Source organism: Notothenia rossii (genome assembly GCF_949606895.1).
Source record: "Notothenia rossii genome assembly, chromosome: 1".
Classification (NCBI taxonomy): domain Eukaryota; kingdom Metazoa; phylum Chordata; class Actinopteri; order Perciformes; family Nototheniidae; genus Notothenia; species Notothenia rossii.
Window position 1 is genome coordinate 67,140,475 of NC_136912.1, and position 19,890 is coordinate 67,160,364.

The 19,890-nt window shown below is 40.0% G+C and overlaps 1 protein-coding gene across 1 annotated transcript; it reads left to right on the plus strand.

Moving 5' to 3' along the window:
• The first annotated feature begins 1,480 nt into the window (after positions 1-1,480).
• ntmt2 (N-terminal Xaa-Pro-Lys N-methyltransferase) lies at positions 1,481-14,378 on the plus strand. Its single transcript, XM_079654363.1, has 4 exons — positions 1,481-1,915; positions 7,893-8,065; positions 10,430-10,682; positions 12,787-14,378. The coding sequence occupies exons 1-4, from the start codon at positions 1,726-1,728 to the stop codon at positions 13,041-13,043; spliced, it is 873 nt and encodes a 290-aa protein (XP_079510489.1). The 5' UTR covers positions 1,481-1,725; the 3' UTR covers positions 13,044-14,378.
• Positions 14,379-19,890: the final 5,512 nt, after the last annotated feature.

A 19,890-nucleotide genomic window follows, 5' to 3' on the forward strand; every position in this document is an offset into this window, starting at 1 on the left:
GAGCCTGAGCCATTGTAATAATGCTGATCATTTAGCTTTTACCTATTACATTTAAGTTGAGACTTGCAAAACTAAAGTTTTGTCCCACAGCAGCACTTAACTCCCAACAACTTAGAAATATGTTTGGCTACCGGTCTTTGCTTGGATTAGGAAATGAACCACAACCTATTTAAGTGCATGTTTGTAACCAACCAAAATGTCTTCATTCTACATTATTAATATAAATGGGTGGAAAAATTACACGTTGAGTTTTGTCTGTGTACCAAAAGAATAAGCTGACTTGGAGCCCACGGCGTACTCTCTGTACTTCTTTGGTTTATGAAAAAGTACTAGGACATAGGACAACACAGGAGCCATAATGTATACAAACATGAGAAGACGCTGCTAATTTTATGGCCACATTACATGCAGAGATGGGGTCGTTACTAAAAAAAAGTAATATATTACATATTACATATTACATTTTAAAAAAGTAATATATTACACTACTTCGTTACTGTCTACATAAAGTAACTCGTTACTTTACTCGTTACTTTCCTCATTACTTTACTCGCAGGGCCGGCCCGCCCCTCCCTACAGGCAGATCACGCAGACTGCGGCGCACCTACAGTGTAAGCGCGCCACAGTTTTGCCTCCGCGAGACTCCACTTGCACCCCCAATTACTATTGCATTAAGAAAGACATAACACAAGTCTTTCTTTTGATATGCTCTTTAATAAAATAGGCTACCAGCCTACAACAACAAGCTAACAGTCTGTGAAACGTAAAGACACTAATGAATGAAACCAGTTCAAGACACATTATTCTTATTCTTATCATTCTTTATGAATGACCGCAGTAACGGTAAGGTATCAAATTACTTATTTATTTAGTTTTCCATAACTTAGTAACAGAGATGGTCAAACTAAAGTGGTAGAGACATGGCAGAATTCCTACAATGAAGCGGGACATTGAACTGTTCACCCGTGAGAGGGCAATCAAGAAAAGAGAGCGAGCGGCCCCGTTGAGGAAGTTTACAGATGAAAAGACTCAGCAATGTTAAGCGCTTTGAGCACCAGGAAAAGCGCTTTATACATTTAATGTATTATTATTATTATTATTATTATTATGTTTATGCAGCACTGCACGTGGAGATGTGGACGCGCAAATCGCGTACAGGCCTACATGTATACAAACCTGCGGCGGAAACCCCTCTTGTCTGTCAGTGAGTGTGATTATTGTATAAAAGTAACGAAGTAACGCGCGTCGGGGCAATGTTAGTAACTGTAGTGTGATTACTGAATTATAACAACTCAGTTACCGACAAAAGTAATATTATTACAGTAACGCGTTACCCAACTCTGATGGCAACAAGGCCTTGTATGAACTCTCATGTGCGGGTGGAATTTGAAGCCTGAAATTCAGTCGCCTCTGTTTGTCCTGAGACAGAAAATGTGACAGCCCCCCCCCTCCCCGACTTGTACTCAGTCAGTGTCCCTAGCAGGTGATCTGTACATGTGGCAGGGCTTCCTGAGCACCGCCCCGTGAAAAAGATCTCCGCCGATCGCTTGAAGGCTGGCAGAGACGTGTTGAACACTCAGCTAGACAGATATAGCAGCAGCTGAAGAAACAGAGTCGCAAACAGGCACTGAAACACACGGTGTTAGTCTCTACCATTGCCAAGTCAAGCACCTTCTGGATAACAGTACTGCTCTGTGAGGTGCTGCAAGGCCACATCCAGCCAAAATGGAGTCTGCAGTTGTAGGGGAAGATACGGGCTCATTCGAGTACAAGGCCGCTCACCAGGCATTCAGGGACCGCTGGAAAGAGACGGATGAAACCATGTGTCGCCACAGCATGTCCTTCCACTTGCACCACTCGCTGAGGAGTGAGTTCTTTGCCAGCTACCTGTACCTGATGGAGAAGATTCCTGTTGGTAAGAAGAAGGGCCACTCACCAGCTTCACAGTCAAACAGTCAAGATCTACTGTACATCCTTGACTCCATTTAGGATCGTGCAAGGCTGAACGAGCATGCCAGAGGTTTTGCATGTTTTGGTTGAGTACAAGTCACTTTACATTGTATTGATACATTGTAAGTACACCATATGCAGTAAAAGTAGTTTATTTTCAACAGTTTCTCAAAGGTTTTCCTTCAAAAAGATATGTGTTGGCTTTAAACTTGTATTTCAGGAAACAAATTGTTTCAAATGAGTCGAATCGCATATTCATCACAAGGTAATGCATTTAAAAAGTGGGTTCCTGATTGGAAAGCTGTATACTCCATTTAGAACAATAATAATAATAAAACATGGGATTTTTATAGTGTTTTTCCTAACGCTCAAAGATGCTTTATGCCACGAAGATTGAGACAAATCAAATCAGACCAGATGTACACTGAAAAAGATCACCTGTCTGAAGTTGATTTGCATATTGTAGAAAAAATGGAAATCAATGGTTACCATAAAACATAGGGACTGATTATGAGTGTAGGGGTTTCCTACGCTAATAAATCACTGGAATAGCCAATCTATAATCTCTCCTGACATGCTACAGACCATACCCATCATCAGCTTTATTAACTGAGTAATGCAAGCAATTCATTCCAGTATTTCTTTGCTCAAAATGTACTTACGAATAAACATATAGCTCAAAACAAGGACAACAAAGTTTGACAACATAAACATTTTACTCTTAGTTAATGAACGACATTGTATCTTTCCATCTAGTTCTTCAACTATGGTGCTGTTATGGTCAGTGATCACATACTGTATGTTGGGTTCTGCACTCCAAGGTTTCAAAGCTGGCTACCTCTCTGTGATGACAAGACATTAGGAAGCTGCACACTTTCACTGAGCAAACTGTCAAACAATACTTCCAGCATGTAACTCCTCCTGATAGCACAACTCTGTTTATATAAATGAGACACCGCATGCTTATTACTAAGCTTTGAAGGACCTGTTGGCAGAACCAGAGTGTTTCATGTAGAATGCAATTCCTGAAGAAATTGCTAGTGGGAATGCTTTATGCTGAAAACCTGACGTTAAACTGCTACGCTGAAATGTAATGTGTAAGAAGAAAGTGAAGAATTTAGATTGAAATGATACATGAACACTGGGGGCTTGAATGTGTGATGAGAGAAGAAAAGAAAGTAAAAAGGCTTGGAAAAGCAGCAGAATATTTGAACTGCAAACGTTTGAACTAACTTGATGGTGAATGATCTGTCGCCATGTCAACGGCATTTGATGACATCCCATAATACGCTTAGATGCGTAGATGGCTGCATTGTTACCAAACCTGTGAAGTTTTGGGCCATTTGCAGCATTTTCACTGAAATTAAGTCAAGAGGCATTTTGTTTAATTATTTTGCTTAATTTTTTGTTTATCTTTCAAGCTACGAGGTGTTTTCCTACGTTCGTCATGAAAAATCATGTCTCAGGAATGTAGGGTTTGGGAATTATGGCAGGTTTAAAAGAAAATATGAAGGCAAAATTAAATCTGTCCTCCACTCTAGCTGTGACATTACGCACTCTAAAATCGGAAGAAGGCCTCTTTACCAAGGTCTGAACAATGTTTAATACCTCTAAAAGTACGCGTCCGATTTAAAAGTTGTGTTACACGAATAATGTCAGAAAGATGTGTGACATTTTAAAGTTGGAATGAGGTTTCTGAGTGAAAGTATGAAGGAGCAGTTAGCAGTTGAAGTTGCATGAAGATTTTTGAAGTCTGTAGAGTTCTCCATTGACTTCCATGTTAAAAATTGGATGTATTATGGGATGTATCTCTGGAATTATGAAAGTTATGAAGGATAAAAGTAATCGCCATTGATTCCCGACCGAGCTGAACGTTTTGATGTTTGAACGGAGTTTCTGCGATGTTCAATGTGGGAGAAGAAGCACCGCAAAATAACCCGGCGGAATAATAAAGAATTTCGTACGTAGCATAACAGATAGTTGGAATGCTGTGTCAGCATTCCAACTAAATGAGAAACAAAATCTAGTAACATAGGTTGTGTATCACACAATGACTGTAATGTCTGATGCGTTGCTGAGTTGTATTTGTTCATTACTGTATTCTTTATACTGCATGTTTTTTTGCTCCTACTTTGAAGTACACCAGGAGAAATCATATTTTCCAGCATTTGCTAGTGAATGCATGCTGTATAACAAGCAATACCATCTAAAAGTTGTTTATCACAAGGGCATGGTTGGTTTCAGTCAGACGGCTTTTGTATACTTGACTGGTCTTTCTTGCTTTTGATCATGGAGAAGCAGTGGCGTTTTTATACAAAAGTGGTGGGGCACGAACAACTTATATTTAAGCTTCTGGTGCTTTTTTAAGCTTTTTTAAACAAATAGCTGTAGGCTATCCATGGTTAAGATAGAGAGAGGGGGGGGGGAGTGTCAAATGACTACTGTCAGAAGCCTTGAATGAAGAACACAGAGCAACACAGAGCAACACTGTGAGCGCATACATTTACGTACACAGCATGGGGATGTTATTGTAATGCACCTTAGAACATGGAGTAAACCATCAAAAAGCAATACTTAACAATAACAACAAGCGTAATGTTTCAGCATTAAAACACCATAGACTGTAAAAATAAGGAAAACACAGACACTCATCACCGAGGTCGCAATATCAATCGATCCAGCAGAGCAATAGCATCTTGGCAAAACACAGAAGATCAACAAAAGATATGACATAAAATGAACTGCTGAAGTAGATGGTCAACTTCATTCATTTATTTTGCGTTTTACAGTTTTTAATCGCTATACGCTGCTCTCTCTCGTCTCCTCTTCACAAGAACACTTTTCATGGCACACATACTTACAGCCAATCAGCTCTGAATTATGAGATGACGTTTTGGTGGGGTTGCCATCACTTTGCCCCACTTGTGATTATTTTTTTGCCTCACACATTGAATACAAAAAGACGCAATGAGTATGCGCAGTGTAGTTTTTACAGCACCCATTCATTTTGACAGCAGAGAGAGGGGCTAGATCAGAGCTTGCCCCACATCGCTCAACACGGCTCAACACAGCTCAATACGGCTCAATAGGCACACTGTGGACACTAATCGGAAGAACGCAGTCCGAAGCAGCAATGTAGAGACGAATCAGACGACTAAACATGATCTTAAAATATATTTTAACATATTTTATATATATTTTTGGAATTATTATTTTAATTAATTTCTGCTGACAGTAGGTGGGGCTGCGCCTGCTCCTAATGACGAGTCGCCACTGTGGAGAAGGGTGTGCTGTATTTTACAATGGTTCAACCAGACTGACAATTAAAGGCCAAAGAGACAAATATGCCTCTGAGCAACAGTTGAATAAGAATATAAAAACAAGCAGTCATTGGTAAAATAAATTGTAAGCTTAGCATCAAGATGTGTGCAGAATTTAAAATAAAACGGGTTCAGTGTCAGGTGCACAATAACGCCTCTAAAAAGCTAGAATTAAATGGGGTAATGCTGTAAAATCGGCCTTTATTGAAGGAGAAAGACAAACCTCAATACAACAGGGGATTCAAAACATATTGGTGCGCATATATTATAACAAACACTCCTTCGTAAGAAGGTCAAAACTAATCATTTGCCGACTATGCATTTGTCCATCTTGAGTCCTTAGGCTGCAGAAATAGGAGATCCTGACCAGTTGGCCATTCTGTCTCAAAGACTTCTTATTTTCTTAACACTCACGGGATACAAGGACCATTAATGGCATGGCATGCCAAGCATTAAAGCTCTAACTCATGTCAGTCAGTGCTATACATGACAGTTGCAGTGGGATTATTTACTCACAACCGCGACAGCTTTAGATGCACTGAAAGACATATTTATTTCAGCTTTCTTATGTCTTCATCCAAAACATGTCAAGCAAAAGTAGTGAACCTAAATTAGCTATATTGAACACAAGTTAAAGGGTATGTCGTTGGGGTTAAATGTAGGCCTGATCCAAGGTCAAAAGTGAGTCTTGTCTTCTAAGTAGCTGGTCCACTTTAAAGGTGCGAGATAAAAGAACATGGTGGCACTGGATTGACACTTCCTTGGCAGACGTGTATGTCATCACTCTGGTTTCCCCCCTTCTTGGTCTTAATGTTTCTATAATTACCCTTCCACTGATAGACTTCCTGAGGTGTCTCATGACATGCAATCAAACCTAATGTCAGAGACTAAATCCTCAAACATCTCAATGGGCACTCGCCAGGAAAGTCATAGCATGAACTGTCTGTTTCTACACCTTGTTGTCAGCCTGACTTCCAGGTGCTGAACGATTCAGTCCCCTTTGTGGCTCCCTGCTCCATCTTGTTGTTTCTAGCATGGTGGAGGAAGTCCAGCTAGAAACTGAGTTCCCCCTCTTAATGTTTCACTTTGGTGTCATGAATTCAGCCCCTGGAGATAATTGACAAGAGCACTGATATTCCCCCTTGACCACCACCTCCCACCCCCTCTACACCAGGAACGTGTCATTTAAGCCTTTGGAAATGCTGCGTTCATTCTGTTGGATTTATTTCAGATCTGCAGAACTGAGGCAGTGAAGGGTTGGGATAGTGTAAGAAGTTGTTAAATCTCTTAATGTCACAGTAGTCATTGACACCATATTATAATAGAGAAGTGTTGTAGTACACATACTTAAATGGAATGTAAACTCCTTTTAGGTTCACAGAAATATAAACTTTCTGCCATTTAAGTGTGTAAATGCATAACAATCGGAGATGAATCATCGAGCTTGTTATTTTATATCATGTAACAGCTGAGTGGAAGACAAGTGCAGCATGTCTTTATTTATAGTCTGTGGTAATCACATTATGATTCTACATTTCCTTTGAGATTGTGAACAGCAAAGTTCAGTTTCACGTCCAACTTTTTTTGCAAACATTAAACTATAGAGTTATATAACAGTAAATGTAATATTTCGTTATCTTATCTTTCATGATAGTTAAGTTCCGTGGTCCCTGAGTCTGGTTTACACTAAAAGATGTGTCGGAGCATGACATTTGATTAACAAGCTACAGAATTTATATCACAATTTAATCTGAGCTGATCACAACTTGTCACAGATGATCTAGTCATCTCAATGCTGCTTTCGGGCTGTGAATAAACAACTTGTGTTTTACTTTTAGGCTCTCTGAAGGTATGGACAGCTATCAAAGCTACTATACATCACATTAAGAACGATGTACAAATGAAAGTCGGACACAAATATATAATTTAAATGATTTATTGAAGTTTGTAATGTTTTGAACAGGCATCCACGCAGTCACCTGCTTTGTAATTTTCGATACCTCCCTGTAAGCGTCACGATATCGACCTCTCACCCACAACTTCACATACGAGTACTGAATGTGCACCAAAGTGATCCTATGGAGGCAGATATAGCAAAAGATGAACGTAAACGACAGACGAGGCGATCTAAATGTTTATTTCCTGGTAACTGAACAATGAGTCCTCAATGTACACGTCCCCGATACATCTGTCTAAAATAATAGAATGACGCCAGTTGTCATGACTCTAGTTATACTGTAACACCGGCACGAAACATACTACCAATATAAATACATTGCTCTTAAAATCGTTCTGTGTGACACGAAAAAAAGGGGAAAATAGTGTTGGTGAACACAAATCAATAGATTACATTTCGTAAACGAAATGCCGTGAGAATGGGTTGGATGTAAGGGTGTACTGGACAACATGACATCACTGCTGTTTACATGTGCAACAAGCACATTTCTGACTAAATTAAACCACATTTTATTTTCCTCCTGGATTTTATTTACTCTTTAAAAGGTCACCTAACATACCAATATACCATGTTAGGTACCATTTAGAATCTGTCTGAAAAGTTTTTCATTGTTCATTATATGAATCCAGCCTCTCTTCTCTTTGTCTGTCCATGTGTCCTAACAGTGAAGCTGTTTCCAGTCACCTGTGAGATCATCAAAGGAGAGAAACAGTTTTACTACAGATCTCAGCAGTTCTATGAGGACGTCCCCGCCTCGGAGGAGGGCATGCTGGGAGATTTTGTGGAGATATGCAACGTGGATCTGGAGGCTTCCCGTGAGTTTCTGAAGAGGTTTGTGGTGAGTCACAAGATAGCAACTCTTGTTCAAGTTCTCGAGTCTCAAAGAAATCTGTTAAACTGATAAAGTAACAACAGTACATTTGCTTTGCTGTTTCTACATAATAAAGGCTTTACTGCGACTTCTAAACACTATGCACGTGTGTATCCAATCCATTAACACTGTTGCAGCTATCACAAAATATATATCACAATCTATTATGTTTGAGGAATCTTTCTTACTGCATAGAAATAATTTCACGTGGGACGAGGCCTCAGTGCAGATTATAATAGTAGCTCAGACTTGATGTCAGCCCCATAAACACCAAAACAAAACAAGACAAGCTAGGGTCAGTTTTTATACGTTCACTCATTTACACTTATTCACATATCTTGTTTGTTTAATTTGTACAAAACAAAAATTGTACTAAATGTACTTCAGTATATGTCCTTAAAAGGTGTAGCTTTACTTATATAAATGACGTCATCATTTTCAGCTTCCTATACTTGTCACAACATTCCTCCATTCCTGCACACATGCATCTTGAGCATGTATGTATGTATGTCAGAGTTAACTTAAAGTATTTTTAGATGTTGGGAGAGCCCAAGTGCTAATTCCGGGGAATGGGTTTGGCCCAGGGACAAGGTTATTTAGAGGATCAGTTTTACAGAAGCTCTAATTATAAACTGCTAAGATTGGATATTTTGAAGGAATTGCAGATGGCTAAGTAGCTACATTTTACTTTTAAACACTACAAGCCCCTATTAAACACATCTTACCATTACTGGTTAATACAATGCAGCACACTGTTTATGTTTATGTTAGATGTTAGAGTTCTGTCTGACACGAGAACATGATTGCTTACAGGGATAGTCTATTACCATACATTGGAAGTTTAGCTGAGCTGTCATTTCAGAAACTACGACTGGGCTGGGCCACAACTATTGGTTATTTTCATCAATCAAGTTGTCTATAAAATGTCAGAATACAATTGATGATAGTTATAAAACAACACATTTATCTCCAAACAGGATGAATTACAAATCAAAGGCCTAATTTCAAAGCTGAAAGATTTGTAGTTCATCTGTATTTCTTTTGTTAGTCAAGAATGGCCTTTTTCAGCACATGCTAAATATAGGTTTTTGTCAAACTGCCTTTTATCACTAATGTATTTCGTAACATTTTGATATTTAAGATCTTCTTCTTATTGACTACACCATTCTTGTAATGTGGGAGGAAAACAAGTAATTGTATAATATTGTATAAAACCAATAAAGTTAGACAACAAATTGACAGAAATGCATAATGCATAATTTTGTTATAGAAGTGTTTTGGTTCATGTTAATTTCTGTCTGGACATCTGCACTGGGATGATGTTAAAGCCAGTGGGCAGCAGCACTGCCAGATGCTGGAAATCCAATAATCGTAGAGACAACACGACTGCCATACTTCAGGAAAAAACTATTGTGCATTCATATCCATTTGTGAAACAAAAGTAGTCTTTAAGGAGCTTTAAAACAGTGAATGTTCTTAAATAATAGAGTTTGCAACTTCCTATACTTGTGTGGTCCATCTCTCTTTAAAGGGATGAACTTCATTTGGAAATTTGTGACTTATAGTGGTTGGTGTTTTTTTTGTTGGTTTGCATCTAATAGGTAGAGTTTATTTCCTAACATGAATAAATACAAAATAAAGTGTCCAAAGGTTTGTCTATTTTCCACCACCTCTTCTGCAAATGTGTGTTCAGTTACACATCCTCCTCCCTGGCTGTCAGCAGCTCCTGTTTAAAGTTGACAGGGCCATTCAAACAAGTTGGGGAAGGAAAAGATTTAGAATACATTCAGATTAAACTGAGCTACATACGCACTGAGCAATATGGCAGTAATTCACCGAAACCAGGAAACCTCCTGCAACAAGCACAGAGCTCCTCGGGGCCCCATCTTTCAGCCCAAGATGTGGAGGGGTTGGAGTGAGGTCAGAATACCAAATGAAAAAGGAAGAAAACCAAGCATGATTCAAGTGAGGTGACTTTTTGTTTCTTTCATGGTGAAGTTCATAGTTTCGTTGCCCTGAGGAACTGAGCTCGACTTGTTTGTGCTTTCGGTGCTTTTGAGGGAACATGCCTGACATCTGGCAACAGAAAATTAAGTATAGATTCCTGATTTAAAGATATGGTAATAACATGCTACAAGGAAACTGACATTTAAATGTACTTTTTGTTTTCTGTGAAACATGAAACATATTTGTTGTGGTTTCCTTAAAAATAATCTTAATTTGGAAATGTAACAGATTATATTATCCTCTGAATAAGCCTCTAAATAAGGTTGATTTATACTACAACGTGGATACAACTATGAATGTTTAATACCGTTTGTTTACCCACAGGGTCCTGGTAAGGCAGGCACACAGTGTGCCCTGGACTGTGGCTCAGGCATCGGCCGTGTGAGCAAAGGCGTCCTCCTCCCTGTGTTTGAGAAAATGGAGCTGGTGGACATGATGGAGCACTTCCTGCTCCATGCTCACGAGGAGTACCTTGGCGATGATGCCGACCGCATTGAGACCTACTACTGCTACAACCTGCAAGACTTCACGCCTCCAAAAAACAAATATGACGTCATCTGGATGCAGTGGGTGGCATGTAAGTATTAGAGGTATCTCAGTTGATTGTATCTCTTTACTAACTTATTATTTAAAGAGCACAACATGGTATTGGACGCAAGTCGCTGCATTCCAAAGCACACCGAGTTTTGTTTTCAGCAGCTCTGTAGGTCAATTGATAGCTTGTTTAGGTTAAAATCTACTAATTATCCAATTTACAAAAAAAAGTTATTCCTCTCGGACAGAATCATTTAGGCACTACCACTTCCTCTTCTGTAATTATGAAACACAATTACCCCATCAGTTAGAAATATGGACTCTTAGGATTAAAAGGAAACTGAGCCTGACTTTTTATTTACCAGTTTATCTGTGGTCCATTCCTCACCTCCAGTGGTGAGCCGCCAGGGCCCTCTCGGCCCTCTCTGAGGGCCTAAGATATTCTACAAAATAATATTTAAAAACATTACAAAAATATATACATATATTTTTTTTAAATATTTTTTTAGTTATATTTTTCATTAGTTTTACCAAAATAAATGTATTTAATTATATTTAAAATAACATTTCCAAAGAAATAAATCCTTCAAATCTGCCTATTCAGTTCCTGTTGGAATGTGAAGGGTTAAATGAAAGAAGCTCGTCTCTGCGAGTTACTGTGAAGACAGGAGCTGATTGGTGGTCCAGCTATGAATTCCCAGAGGGCCCACTATAGTAACTCAACGAGAGAGTAATGTCAAATAACAGTACAATTGACCAATCATATCTTCCCTCTAAATGGGTGGGATTTATTATCGCAGACTTTATGACATGTTCCGCCCGCTGTGAAGCTTTTCTCCGTGACGTTGTTTCCATAGCAACAACAACTTCCTGTCAACAGCTTAAACTCGCTTTTGTCCTTACAAAATAGGAAGCCAAGCCAAATTACACTTACATGTAAAAGGTAGGGTAGGTAAGAATGGAGAAACCAGCTCGAGTGCGCTAGAATTTGCACAGATGAAATCTTTGTATGTATTTATTGTCAAAGCATTTCATGTATTCATTGCTATCGGGATGTTAAGAGCATTCCATGGAATATAACAAAAAGTGTTTCTGAAGTTATATTAAGACATATAAACAACTGCAAAGAAAGCAACAAACACAATGCAATATCCTTTTCAATTTCAAAGAACACAAATTGGGTTATTTACAGGTGTTGTTTTGTGTGGTAGAGGGTCGCTGTCATTGATGTGTTTTGCACCCCGGACCGTTGTTTTGATATTCCGCTGAAGTATACGTTGTAACGTAATAACTATTTTCTTTTCTTTTTTTTCGAGGGATGTGGGGGTGAGAGGCCTTAGGTATAAAAGTCACGGCTCGCCACTGCTCACCTCTGTTCAAAAGCTTCAGATAGTGTCGAACAAAAAATAATATTATGGGTCATGGCAGGCACAATGTCCCAAGGTGTCTGAGCACCAGGAATGAGCTTGGTGTACAACCACTGTTATGAATGCAGGAAAACTCTCAGTGGATACATAAATTAGGCCTGGAAACGTCTCAGGGTCCTCCAGAGGATGCATGACCTTGTTTGCTATTTGTGAGAGGAAATACCAAAAAAAAAAGAATTATCTTTTCTCTTGTGACTTACCTTTCTTAAGACTGCAGTAGGTCAGCAATACATAAGGAAGAGGCTGGGGAAATATTTTCCTAGGCCCATAACTTTGACCCAGTTTATCAATTTGTACACTGAGCACAGGCCTGCAACCTTGCGCTGCTGTGCTCTCATTGTTTTGTCTCCCTATTCCTGCTTGTTGGCGTCAGCTGATAGAGGTGTTATTGTGCTTTGCCTGTTTTATCTTGTTGTTCACAATGTTGATTATTCTCTCAGAACCAGCTAAATACACGGGACTGGGGAAAGATTCTTCAGAATTTGTCCGTCAACCACTGTGTCACCTCGTGGCTGCAGCACATGTCTTGTCAATTCTCCGGCCGTTAACTTCATAATAAATCTTCAGTTTTTGCTATCAAGCCCCAGCTCTCCCATTGCCTCACTGAGTTTCGTCTCCATTGCTTCAGGAGTTTCCATCACAGAAGAGTGCTGTTGACTCTATCTACTATGATGTATACCATTTGGGGATTGTTATTATCCTTTCTGTTTTTCTCCTTAGGCCACCTAACAGACAAGGACCTGATGAACTTCCTGATGCGCTGTAAGAAGAGTCTGCATCCAAACGGCGTCATCATAATAAAGGATAATATGGCGCGGCAGGGTTGCAAGCTGGACCCAATCGACAGCAGCATCAGCCGCCACCTGGACATCATGAGGTGCATCATCAACAAGGCCGGCCTCGAGGTCCTGGCTGTAGAAAAGCAGGAAGGCTTCCCTGACATCATCATGCCTGTCTGGATGATTGCAATTAAGTAGTGACATCATAACCCTCAGAGGGAAATCCAACCTTAATCTGAATGCACACGTTTTTCCTCTTTTGTCTGAGTCTATATTTTTGATCAGGTCTCGAAAAACTACAACACCACAGCAAGAAACCTTTCAAGTATTCAACAGCAGATAAATCCTGAAACCGCCGTGTGGAGTGTGTTATGGCACCCGGGGAGATTTTATGGAGACAGGAGCTATTTTTCTGCACAGCCCAGAAGTAAAATAAAGGTTTTACGTGGACATTAACCTTCTACAGAAGCACTCTGTACGTCCACCAAAGCTAGACTGTAATTTATTGTCGGCCGACCAACTCCGGGGTCTGTATCGTGATGACATTAAAGGTGGACCCTCAGCTCTCTTGAGTTGTTCCTGTCTCAACCACGAGGATCATTGGAATAACATGTGGACTAAGATGGTTTGTCTGCCAAGTGAATGATTTGTATCCCGTTAGACACTAAATCCAGCATGTTACATTACAAGGACAGCACTCAGCCATAATGTACCATGTTAGATTTCTAAATAAAAACATATTGCTTTATGTTTTAAACATGGTAACTATTTTAAACTTGATATTTATAAGAGTTTCTTGTTATATGAATTCTCAACCCATTGTAATATGATCTGAATTTAAAGTTGAGCGGGGGAACCTGTTAACAAAGGTCATGTGACAAAAATATCAGTAGCCTAGGGGTCAGTCTCACAATTCTGTTCCCTGAGAGAGCCAAATCGCTTTCTTTATTGGAAATAGTATCCTTGCTCTGCACAATGCTGAACTTCCTACTACTTTTTTTTTTCTAACACTACCTTGCTTTTCTAGGGTTTTGGAAAGTTTCAAAAATATTAATCCTTCAATGATTTAGAATTAATATAAAAAATATAAACCTGAAATTGAGCATAATATGTCCTCTTTAATAACGGTTGGAGATGAGGTCCTAATGTCACCTTTCAGTGCAACATGTAGTTCTCTGTTCACATTGTATTGCAGGAGAAATACTGTTCATTCAGTGCACTCAGTACAAGCTAGTCTGGTGTAAATATTAAAACTTTATGTAAGTTTGTTTTTTTATTTTTGCTTATAATATTGCAGATGAATCGATTTTTTTATATGGAGTTCTTAATTTTTTCTTCTTTTATGTGTTTGCATTTACACTATAAATTGCTTTATTTGCTTAAATACATTTTCTTGCACAATATCTACAAATGTGAAGATAAGAAAACCTTAATTTATTTATAACTTACTGTTTGTTTTCTTCAATGTAGCTCTTGCTTAGCTTAGTTGTTACTTACATTTTTCAAAAATAAAAAAATAACAATCTGAAAGCATATGGATGTAGTTTAATGATTTCTGAAATGTCCTTTTCATATTTTATGTTTTTCATCCCATGATCCAAACAAAGTTAATAGGATTAGAGATGGGTAATCGCCATTGGCTATTATAATCAAGGCTGGAACATAAATGCTGACCAATTTTCCCGAAATATTCCTACAGTTCAGCCCTGACAGTGACCGCGCTGCAATCTGCCACAGTGGGCTGAAAACGCACCAGATAATTGAGATCCTCTCCGATAGTTATGGTAATTCTCCTAAGTATTATTACTATTATTATATTTTTAGACTAACTGTAGAGACAGCACATTGTGTTGGACTAATGACTTTCAGCTGGGCCCCTGAGGTGGATGGGGGGGGGGGGGGGGGGGGGGCTGATTATTTCATGGTTTTGACAGACAGTGCCGGCTTTCATATCTGCCTTGGCTTCATTTCAAGCCTGTCAGATGTTGTCTGCATAAAACACATCCAAGAGTCGCCTCAAATATTCAGCATTTGGGTGCGTGAGAGTGGGACGGGAGTGGTGCGGAGTTGTTCCTCCCTGGGCTTTTCTATGAAAGGATAGTTTGTCAATGAGTCGACTGGCACTGAGAAAGTATAAAATCATCAAAGTGGTGAAGGCCCGATGGCGTGAGATGATCTCCATGGCATGTTTATCTGGTCAGAATGACTCTTTTGAGAGTGAATAGACCAAACACGTTTTTCCACATCCCGTATGAATTAAAGATCAAAATGCCCCAAAGTTAAACTTGTAAGTGTTTTTTTTCTCTCTCCCGCAGCAAATAGCAGCCAAATGTGCTGTCACCTTTTCAGGAGTGGTTAGCGTCGCTGACAGTCAAGGCTATCATTTCTAATACTTCTCAATGTTCTCTGCAGCGGCTCGGCAGCAGTTTGAATATATTAGCTGGAGTAACACTAATTTGTCCGGTCACGTCAGCAGAGCAGAGCTTTGGGCTTCATTCCAGACAGAGTATATCTCAGACAGCTCTCAGAGACAGGAGGAAGACAGAGGGCACAGAGGGATGTGTGATCGCCTAAACATGTAATACACCATTCATTTGGGTAGCTTGTAATCCCAAAACCTCACTCACATCAGTCACATGTGCTGTGCATGCCGACATCATTAACTTTTCACTTTAAAGGTGCAATGTGTGAGATATGGTCAGACATTAAGTTTCTAAACAGAGAAATCTACAGAATTTGAAAAGTTTACATTATTGCCGTTATGTAGAAGACATGTACAGTATGTGTTCCATAGATATCTAAGGAAATTAGCATGCTAGCTGAGCCCAGGCCCATCCTATCTTGTGATAACACTTGTTAGATACAGTGCTGCAACAGCCCACTATGACTCCAAGCACTGGAGTTTGTGAGGGCTGAATTCAAATTGCGTGGTCTGCTCTCCTGGAGGTGGAGAAGTTTCTGTACACTGACAAGGTTATGAAGGAATATTTGCACAATGACGTCCAAATACTGTATACTGCCTCCCCAGCTTTAATAACATCATCAAAAGAACATATTTAAAGGGAATATACAGTGGGGGACACATATTGGTGGGAATTTTGACCCTGCTTTTTGTACCCAAACCCTGTTGCAAAAAATATATATATTATGTGATTAACTTTTCTTCTTAGAATTTCTCAAGCCTCATTACCAGTAAAACAAAGAAATTGACAAAAGGTTTTCAATTATTTCTAATTGTGTGATGTAATGAACACTGCAGCCTCTAGGGGGTGCTAACTGAGCCTCTTTACTCTTGCTGCGAACAATCACAAAGTGACGTTCACCCTACAGCTTCTACCCTTATGTGGAGATAGTGAAGACCCCCTAGGAAACAGCAAAGGCGTCATTTACAGAGCACAGCCATCAGCTCAGACAGCCTGAAGCTTTCATCATGAACACACTGAGGCTTTGTGGAATCTGCAGCGGAGAGAAAACCTCAGTCAGTCTCTGGAGCCGGGACGGTTTCATTGAGACATAGAGGAGTAAGCCTAACCTCCAGTCTCTGGGAGAATCCACACCATGGAATGTGCTTGCTCTTCATCTTCAGTTGTCATAGTACAACATAACACAGAAAAAAAATAGAACTGATGATTTTTGGGCTGCTTTTTCTTTGGCTACTCACGGGGGGTTTTAACTCTCCCAGCATGTCGTCGAGGGTGTGAGGGTGTTCTCTTCCCCCCCCCCCCCACTCAGCTCTCCTCAGCTCAGAGGGCAGGGATTAAGGCCCTGACACACCTACCCGATTTTGGGAGTCAGAGGCCGTCAGAGGCAGTCGGGCATTCGCGGCGCCTTACTCAGGTTGGTGTGATCCGCACCGTCGTTGCTTTACGGCACATTTTCACACCTCCCGCGGCTGATTCAACATGTTGAATCGGCCAAAGAAAGTCGGCCAAAGAAATCGCTCTGATTGGCTGTTGCCTCTTTTGAATGACGAATACACACTACCGCTGCCTGCTGGTAAGGACAGTTATTGCCACTCGTCGACTGAAGTCTTTACGATGTGTTCGTAGGCGGGCGGCTTAGCCGACGTAGCGAACATAAAAGTCGGGACGCTTTCGGTACGCGTTCTTTGGTCTCAGGTTGGTGTGTAGCGGCCTTTAGTTACACAGACTTGTTATAGGGCCCGGCCACTGAACATGTAATGTTTCATGGCGCGATGTGGTTTGGGTGCCTGGATCAGGTGCTGCTGATTCAGTGAGAACAGCACCATCTACAGGCCTGGTATATGTACTACAGCGTCTCCAGCGCTTTCGAAAGGCAATGTCCGTGGCTGTCTCCTCCTGATTGGTGGAGTTGGCCCAATAGCCGTAGCGCCACTTCTGTGACGTCATAGAAGTGTTCAAATCTGGATCAGTCTGTATCAGATCCGTTGCAGCCCCTTTTTAAGAGATTTGGGTATGGAGGAAGATAGAGAGGGTTGTGTTTTCTGACACTCGGTGAGTTCCCTGGAACACCGGGGACACATATTCATGTATAAAAGACGTACAAAAGTGCATTTTGCATGATAGGTCACCTTTAATTTGTGAGCCAAACAAAGACTGTCTAATACAGACATCCAGTATGTCCCAGCTTCAGCTAAATATAGCTTACCCTATGATTACTAAAACTGTGTTCACTAGGAATGAGACTGTAAAATAATAATAGGAGGAATAATTTCTCTGACAAAAAATGAACTGCCTCCTCATTAGCATTTGACAGAAAACGTTGCTTACAACAACAAAAAAAGGAGGAATGAATTCCTATCTGGGGCTTTAAAGAGAAAGAGAGAGTGTTCTGTTAGTTATCCAAACATATTGCACAACAGAAAAAACTATATATTTATAAACAAAAACAATTATGTGGTTGAAATGGGCTACTTTTTGTTTGTTTGTCTCAAACATTGTTCATTGAAAAAGGCATAAGCCCTAGGTAAGTTCATATTTTAAAATGTTTTAATACAATATTCATTTTCGAGTGCCAATGTCACACTGAGGGAACGAAAGATTGACGATGTCACATCGTAGGGATCCGATGCTACACCGTTGGGAACAAGAGAGCAACAATGATTAACTACAGTGAACGAGAGTGCAGATGTTACACCATAGGGAACAAGACTGCTGATGTTACACTGTAGGGAACCAGAGAGCCCAATGCTGCACCTTAGGGTACAAGAGTGCTTATGTTACACCCTAGGGCACCAGAGAGCACCAATGTTACACTAAGGAACAAGAGTGCTAATGTTACACCATAACGAACGAAAGAGCACCGATGTCACACTGGGAACGAGAGAGTGCCCATGTTACATGCTGGGGAACAAGAATGCCGTTGTTACCCTGTAGGGAACTAGGGAGTGCCGATGTTACACCGTAGGTAACGTCGTACTTGCCCCAAACTAGGAGAGATCATGATGATAGATTTAGATGATAGAAGGAGAGCAATGGGCTGGTTTCACATGATTGTTAAATCGTTGGGTGTGTAATCATGACAACAGGCATGATAAAGAAATGGTTTGCCCAGTTTTGTGTGGAAGAACTTGACTGCCAACGCAGAGCTGTGACGTTAACCCCATCAAAAACCTTTGGGATGAACTAAAACACGTTTCTCTTTTCAAACAGACAGTCAATATTGTTGTTTTTTTTCTTTTTAAAACCACCATGGTTTCACAACTTAAACCACATGCTTATTATAGTAACCATGATGACGAAGCTCCCCTCAACTTACAAAGTAATATTTTTAACCAAAACCAAGATACTTTCCTAAAATTAACCAACCTTAGCCATAGAGTTACCACATCATAAAACAGATTTATTTTTTAGAACTGATGATTTCCAGCTCTCCACGGCACATACATGTTTTTGTTGATAGATACTGCCGTTAGGTGTTGTTTGAGAGGATGTGGGGGAAGGGTCTATTTTGTCATTTAACTTAGAGAATTTGTTGTTGTCCAAATTATTTTTGGAAAGGCTTAAACCAATGAATTATGTTATAGGAGCACTTTTATCACCATGATGTTACACACGATCACATGTTGTGAAATATTATGGGTGTCTCCGTATTTTTGTCCATATTTAGTGTTCTCCTGTAAAAAAAGCAAGCAGCAATTTACAGCTGGAAACTAACACCACAGATGATGGCATCCATGTGTGAGTGTGTACTGTATGAGTGTGGGTGTTTGTGTGGTAAGTGAAAGTGTATACATTAATTCAGGATAATTTAGAACAACAAACACCTCATTTTATTCCTCTGACTGAGGTTTTTTTTTTTAAGCAGAACCAGTCAATTAGATATGGGCTACCCACAATTCATACCGCCTCAGCCCCCCTCTGTGTTGCTGTGGTAGTGTGTTGTCTGACAACATGTGGAGCCGCTCTCGGGGCCCTGCGCTCTCGTTGCCCTTGGAAGCCTCGTCCCTCATGCTGGTTTCAATTCCATAACCTTTCAGATCACTGCGTAATGAGCCAAAATAGCTCGCACATGCACATTATGCCCCAACGAATCATTTTCCACCGAGCCAATTTACTCCTATGATTAAATCTTTTTTTCCAACGTGAGTCAGAGCAGAGAGCCAGGCGGAGTAGAGGTTTGGAGCGTGTTGTGTGTCTTTAGGGAGTCAAGTGTGTTTGGGAGTCAAGTGTGTGTGTTCGAGTGTGTGTGTTGCATCAGAGGTGGAAAGTAACACAGTACATTTATTCAAGTTTTGTAGCTTTCTGACATTTTGAGTCTCCAGAACTTTTTCATAATATTGGCCATTTTTCTGCCCTATATTTATCCTAAGACTGAAATTAAATACACATTTATTTTTTCCAAACAGGCTCCGTTTTTTTGGTTTGGTTTTCTATTTTCATTCCTTCCTAAACTGATTTGAAAGCACAATATCCCCCAAATCTGCATAGATATGTTTCTTATCTGACAACTTTTTATTTTTCATATAAAATAGTACAATGAAGTAGAAGCAAACGTGCAAAAAAAAATCCTGCCAGTCAAGTTTCCCCTGCATTCATCTTCCTGGGAATGTGAATATCACTGT